General features: G+C 40.6%; 1 protein-coding gene across 2 annotated transcripts in view; it reads right to left on the bottom strand.

Annotated features, from left to right (window-relative positions):
- The window catches only part of Wars2 (tryptophanyl tRNA synthetase 2, mitochondrial), a 76,484-nt gene that overhangs the window by 29,324 nt on the left and 39,729 nt on the right, over positions 1–7,431 (bottom strand). For both annotated transcript variants that reach the window (XM_031374963.1, XM_031374964.1), the window contains exon 2: positions 1,941–2,198. In XM_031374963.1, coding sequence (XP_031230823.1) covers positions 1,941–2,198 — 258 coding nt within the window. The remainder of the gene's footprint in view (positions 1–1,940; positions 2,199–7,431) is intronic.

Raw genomic sequence — 7,431 nt, 5'->3', positions numbered from 1 at the left:
TAAAAAAAAAAAAGAAATATTTATAATATGCTAATGTGATGTTAAATATTATCATATGGTAATTCCTCTTTAGAGGAATGAGCTGAAATGAATGAAAGTACACTTGTTGGATGTAGCTTCAAAATAGCCTTTACTTTAAAGATTACTTCAAAAAGTAACCAGGCCAGCAGTTACTCTGGAGAGGGTAGACATATTCACCTCCAAGAAATATGGCAATAGAACTTGTGGCCGAGAATGCAAGTTTTAGGAATAACATCAAATAAGGATCAAAGAAGAGGCTGTATGAAAACTGGCTCAGATGGAGTGAAGCCGATGTGCTTTGAGAAATGCATTTAAGTGACTTGAAAAGTGTCTTGAGGATGAGCAGCTCTGAGGTGTCAGAGACGGGGGCAAGGGCTGGAGTGAGCTAGAACCATGAGTCACAAGCATCACCATCCTTTAGAAAGAGGGCGAAGTGCTTCCGAGGTAGGATGACTGACAGCTCGAGAGGACTGGGGACCAGCAGCCTGAAGACTGGGGCAGGGGATGACATGATGCGGTGCTAAAGAGCACTGTCTGCTCTTGCAGAGGACCAGGTTCTGTTCTCAGCACCTATGTGGCACTCGCAACCATCTGTAACTCCAGTTCTATCCAGTCCCTGCTTCTTGCCTCCACAGGCACTGCATACACATGGTGCACAGAAAAATATGCAGACAAAAGATCCATAAATAAAAAAATACAAGTAAGCCATGTTTTAAAAGTAAAACTAAGGATAAAGACAGCACAAAAAAAATGTGTGCAGGTGTGTAGAGATACAGCTGATCTATTGCTGCTTTTTAAAAAGCAAAAGCCCCTGGATACACAGAAATTATTAAGAAACCCAGATTTGCCCAATTTAGATAAATACTTTAGATTTGTCCAACATCAACCTTGAAGCATTACGAGTAAAAGCCCCCCAATCAACTGTAGAGAAGATCCAGGTAAGCTGTCTGTGCGATCCTCTTAATGATGACCTTATTTCACATATGCACATGAGTGACAAGCTTACACTGAAGACTTAATTTTTTAAATGCATCTTTCATTTAATGTGCGTGTGCTTGGCCTTGCTGGGGATTCAACTCAGGACTCTGAGCATATTAGACAAGCATTCTACTCCTATGCTTTTCAGCTGCTTACTCTATGATTCATTAAGATACAGTCCGGGATAATAAAAAAATATATGTTAAAACATATATTCAGTAGAAAGAAGTGTATGATCAGGAGAGGGGATCCAATGACTGAGGCTTTGCTACAGGTTAAAGCAGATATGTGACAAGGGTGTGATCCAGTAGGAGTTCCTATCTTCTTTGCTAGCATGCCTCTAAATTGTTGTCTCTAGGCCAGGATCTCTTCCTGTCTAAGATCAAATGACTCATCCACAGTAAAGGTATGAGTCAAATACCTTGGCTTTATTTATTTTTGGCTTTCTGAAGATGTTCTTGGCGTATACACAAAACTCTGGTACTTTGTCTTATTTCCTGGCTTGTTTTGTCAAACCCTTTCAAAAGTGATTATACAAAGAATGAACAATGGAAATTACCCAATAGGCCTTCCAAATTCAGTACTCAAGGAACTGCCATTGGAATTACAAAAAAATCATTGGTCACAAAATTCACTCCTGATCATAGGGAGCTTAGTCAACAGTGGGAGGTCATCGGACTGAATGCAATCCAGCACAGAAAACAATCCCAGGGCCAAAGAACAAATGCAGCATAACTGTGGGGTGGATGAGAGACTGTAAAGTGCAGTGGGAGGAAGCTGAAAATCAGTATTAAATATAAGGGTACTTAATGATGTAAATATCAAACTGGAAACATTACATTAGATGAAGTCATCCTTGAACAATTAATAAAAGGTTGTGAACAGGAGCTTCAAATGATATAAAAACCTAAGTCCTCTAGGCTCTGGTCTGAGATGCTGACCTTCGACTGCTGGTAAAGTATACTTTTCTCTGGGTTTATGCCACAGGCAAGAAGCACAGCAGTCATGTCCAGGATGCTCTGCTGGAGGACGGTGGGGTCTTGGGGGACAGTGATAGAGTGGAGGTCCACGATGCTGTATATCACTGTGTCATACTCCTCCTGTAACTTCACCCAGCTCTCGATGGCTCCAAGGTAATTTCCCAGGTGGGGGATTCCTGTAGGCTGAATGCCAGAAAATACTCGATCCTCACTTTCCTTCTGTAACAAAGCAAAGCAGAGCAAACCCAGTTACAGTCCTGCTTCCACACAGTGCAGTCTGATGGCCATCACCTGGTACTGTTTTGTGTGCCCTCTGTCAATCACTATGCTGGGTGCTGTTAGACACAAAAGGGTATTAAAAATAGTTTTTCTTAATCCCAAAATGTATGAGCACAAGGATACTTAGGAAAAGGTCTGCTTGGCCAAAAGATAGGGATCTAGTTGAAGATAGAGGCTGTACTCATGCAAAGGTGAGGTACAAGGGGGCAATACAGATAGGATCAGAATGAACCAGGAATGAGGTAAGTGGACAGCAGTTCCCAAGAGGAAAAGCTTGGCTTTGGTCCCAGTGGACACAATGATGCTTGTGCATGTAGACTCCATCTCATCAGACATTAAATGAGCCTTAGGATTTTGAGAGTGACTTCACTTTTTTATTTGAAAAGAAAAAATGAAGTCCACGACATTAGGCTAAAATATACTGTCACTTAGTTATTTCTTATTTGGTACTATAATTTAATGGGTAGGATCTTGGGTAGAATTAGAATATATAAACTTCATTATAATATTTTAAAGATAGTATTTTCATAATCATATTTAGGTTTTAATTTGCTAGGGAAATTTTAAAAGTCTGCATAATTTTCTCAATTATACAAATATTTTTTATCACAGCCATGTCTCCCCTTTGAGTAACATTTTCTAGTGTTGCTATTAAAAAATGAGGAGTAAAAACTAAATGAGAGTAAAATTATTTTTCCAGAGTGATTTAGTATTATAGTGACAAATCAAAAAGTTTTGAGTGTACATTAGTAAATGTGCAGACTAAATGTTCTAACCAATCAAACTTATATTGTTTTAGTTAGCATCATAAGAAAATCTTAACAGTGCCCATAATTTACTAGATAATTATGCTGGTATAATATGCCCAGTTCTTCATATACAGGATCACGTTTAATTGAGTACCCAACACAGTAGGCTTATTACTACTTCCATTTACAGATGAGAACCCAAACCTTACATATAGCAATAGCTTGCCCATGGTCACACAGCAAAGAAATGGCAGATGTAGGATTTCAAAGTCTACTCTTGTGGTAGTTTGAATGATCAAGTCCCACATCTGCTAGTTTACTATTTGAACACTTGCTTCCCAGTTGGTGGTACTGTTTGTGTGAGGTTTATGAGGTACAGCCATGCTGGAGGAAGTGCATCACTGGGGGTGGGCTTTGAGATCACGCAGCCTCATCCCTCTTACAGTTTGTTCTCTGCTGTGTGCTTGTGGCTGAGGTCTCAGGCTCCTCTCCTGCTCCTGCTGCAGCTGCTATGCCCTCCTGCCACGATGGCCACTGAACCCTCTGAACAGTAGACCCAAATAAAGTCAGTCTTCTTAAGTTTCCCTGCTCCTGCTGCTTTATCACAGAACGGAAGAGTAACCACAGCAGCCAGCCACCATGTTCTCTTCACATCACTGATCAGGACTTTATTGCTTTTGGTAAAATACTTCTGTCATTTTCCTGTTGGTCTGAAAATTTGCAAGATGGTTACAAAAGAATAAAAACTATTGTTACAGACACATCTCTCTGAGCCACTTGTCAAGTCACTCTTTATGTAGGGGTGAAACTGCAAACTCAAATACACCAGAGCCTGGTGAACTGTTCCCAAGTATATAACAATATCTGCTCTCTACCACCAGTTCCCACAACTCCACATTCCTATCACTACTTGGTACTGCTTATTCTACTCTTTTCAGCTAACAGAACAAACACAGGCAGAGTCTTACTACAGTTTAACTTCATTTCCTTGATTATTAAATATGTTGAGATTCTTCTATTACTATCTAGTTGTACTTATATTGTGAAAATCCTGGTCAAGCTATTCTGTGCTTTATTTAGATGAGTTGTCTTCATTGTTTAAGAATTTGTTATGTTCTAGATACTATAGCTGATTACACATAGAGGAAGTACATTCTCAGAGCATGTGGTTACTTCTGCCTGGTATCTTTTGACAAAGGGAAGTTCTTTAGTAGTTAAATCAATGTAAAGCACTTGACTACAGACTTGAATAGCAACAGAGGAGTAACTACGGCAGCCAGCTACCACGTTCTCTTCAGCATCACTGAATAAGATTTTATTGCTTTTGGTAAAATAGTTCTGTCATTTTTCAATCTCTCAATACTATAAGGTCCTGAAGATATATGCACAAACATATGTATGTATATTCATATAAATTGTACATGTACACTATAATGTTTTACTCATCTTTCATATCTAGGACTGCAGTAATTTGGAGTGTTTTTGTTTGTCTTACATAATGTATGAGCTAGGTATTAGATTTTCTTTTATGAGTAGCTGCTTATCCCAGCACTATGTGTGGGAAACGCCTGTTTCTTCTCCTTGCTCTGTGATCCGAGAGTGCGAGGAAAATCAGGGTTAGAACCTGAAATGAGGCTGGTTGGGGCAGAGTGGACATCTTTATGACACTAGATTCTCCAATATGGGAAACTACACAACATACGGCATCTGTATCTCTTTTACCTAACAAGAGGTCCTGAGAGCTAATCTACTTTAAATAAGTGAGTGTCAAGGCTACTTAACTTTTTCTCTTCTCTTTCTTCAAGAACTCCAAATTCTACAAATATAGTTTGTGTTTTTCTCAGCTAATAGGATGACAGTGCCAAAATAGAATGTTACATCATATTTCCACAGTCCAACATTGAATTCGATCCAAGCAGTCAGCAGGAGGTCCAAAAGATTTGTAGCTCTGAGGATATGAAAAATGCCATTCAAGTAACTATGAACAAATATAATCAAACAACTCACAATCTTAACCCACTTTCTCACACACATACCCTTTCAATGAACTCTTCAAATCATAATTTATAAGCAGTACTGAAAAATTTTCCAGTTGAGAATTGAGGAAGGTGAAGAGGGAGAAAAGGAAGAGACTAGGAGAAGGGCAAAGAGAGAAGGGAAGAATAAGGACAGAAAGATGGGGGATGGATGGATGGATGGATAGATGGACAGAAAGAAGGAGGGAGACAGACAAGATGAACATGTTTTAGAGAAGCTCCCTCCAGTACCCAGGGACCTGAAGTAGCTCTGATATGGGAATAAGCAATGGGTTTTCAGAGCACTGAAAGATGATTAATGGGCATCAGGGCTGATTGATGAAGAGGGAAAGTAAGGCAGGAAAACAAACTCTGAACTTAGTAAATGGAAGTGAAAATACCATCCAGAAATACTTGACCAAGAAGAAGAGCTGCTGTTTATGGTAATATAAAGGGAGATCAGGAATATTGAGCTGAAGAAAGGAATATGAATAGTTATGCATAAATTCCTCTATGGTCAAACTCAGAAACTGTGCCCCAGGAGAACTGGAGAAAATAAATTCTTGAGAAGACTCGAAGAGAAAAGCACAAGAAGATGGACTGTGGGAAAGAGGCCCCGTGAGCAGTGGGAACAGATTAGCCATGAGCTAACGCATCTCTTCCATTCCCTGGTTTCTGAGACTCTGCACATAAGTGCAGAGGGAATGATGTTACCAAGAAGTAAGAGCAACAAGAAATGTTTTGTTCCGTTTTCAAGGGGCTATTAAACAAACACAGCCTCTAAATGGGATCTGGATCCCTGGTCTTAAAAATATACAGAGAGCGTCCTGCTCTTCTGAGCCAAGTTTATGTTGTAGTCGTTCCTCAGTAAGAGCCAGCAGGCGGTCTGACGGCATGGCAGGGGAGATATGCCTGGCACCATGAGATCACAGAGTAGGAATGTGGAGTTTGGGTGGTGGGAGGATTGGGGGGAGGCGGGCTCTGTGTTCAAAAGCACTGCAGTTGGAGAAGAATGAAAATGAAAGGAACGTGGGCTCCCCAGTGGACAGCAGGCAAGCCGCAAAGAAAACACCTTCAAGATTAGCCCACAGGCACGCATGCATGCACTAGACGGGTGGGTTCCACTGCAGTAGACAGAGTAAGGGGAACATTTATATCTCCCTCAGTTTTAATTTCAGGCATATTTCCTTAACAGAAGCCACCCCTAAGCAAATTAACTGGCTCACTTTAGCAGAAACACTGGCACTGGACAATGATGAAGTCCAGAAAAGAGCGTGGGGATCCAATCAGAGGTGGCACAGGTTCACCAACTCACAACAGAGCTGAAACTCTTCTTGCAAAAGGTCCTGGGCAGACCAAAACCTATACTTTTATTAATGTTAGTGACTGTACCCTGAAGAGATTAAAAATCCCAAATTGTTAATTGTTGCAAAAGACAATACTTGAGATCACTCATGAGAGCTTTTGCTGTTAATCCCAAGTGTACAGGCTACATCAAGCGAGTTCTATGAAATAGTTTCTTCTTCTTCTTTTACATTTATTTATATACTGGGGGACGTGCACTTGAACACCTTTTGGGAGTCGATTCTCTCCTTCCAGCATGTCCCTATGGGTCCTGGGGATCAACTTCAAGCCCTCAGTTTTGGCAGCTAGCACATTAATCTGATGAGCCATGGCTCTAGCACCATGAGAACCACACTCTGAGAACAGTGGTGGGAAACAAAGACTCAGCAGTCCCTACAGTCCTGCCACGTCCAGGTAGAGCATCAAATGCCCCATCACCGACACTTAAATGAACAAGCCCAAAGTCTAACAGATGATCTGAATGGCCATGCAGAGCCAGCACGGCAGCATACTCCAGGCCAGCCAGGCTACAGAGTAAAACTATGCTTCTGCATTAAAAAAAAAAAAAAAAAGACATTAAATTAATTAAATAATTACTCTGGCTGAGTAAGCACTGGCTAGCCTGCTGAAGCCTTCTAGGGATTCTTTTTTAATATTCTTAAATCAATATATGCAGAATTGGGCTTTGCTACTACACTGCCAAACAAAACTAGCTTCTTTTAGTTCTCAACCCCCCACTCCTTCCCTGCCTCCCTGGTTGATTCCTCTTATGCTTGCCCACCTTTCCCTCAGCCTTCTTTGCCCACCCGTCACAGGCTCCCACTGCTCTCCCCACATCCTTAACTCCTTCTTCTGTTGGGGCAATCTTTTTGTGTACCGTGGAAAAGGTGACTTTGTATTACAGAAATTTTGATCTCTGTATAGCAGACAACTGAGTACTATACAGACTTCCGTATTGTTATTCTTAGAGATCATCACTTGCATCAGTACTTTGTGGTTTTTTTTATTAGATATTTTCTTTATTTACATGTAAATTTCTCCTTTCACAGTTTCCCCTCCAAAAAA

The sequence above is a fragment of the Mastomys coucha genome, unplaced genomic scaffold, assembly GCF_008632895.1.
Source record: "Mastomys coucha isolate ucsf_1 unplaced genomic scaffold, UCSF_Mcou_1 pScaffold16, whole genome shotgun sequence".
Lineage (NCBI taxonomy): Eukaryota > Metazoa > Chordata > Mammalia > Rodentia > Muridae > Mastomys > Mastomys coucha.
The sequence above is the reverse complement of the archived record's forward strand: the minus strand, read 5'-3'. Positions and strand labels throughout refer to the sequence as shown.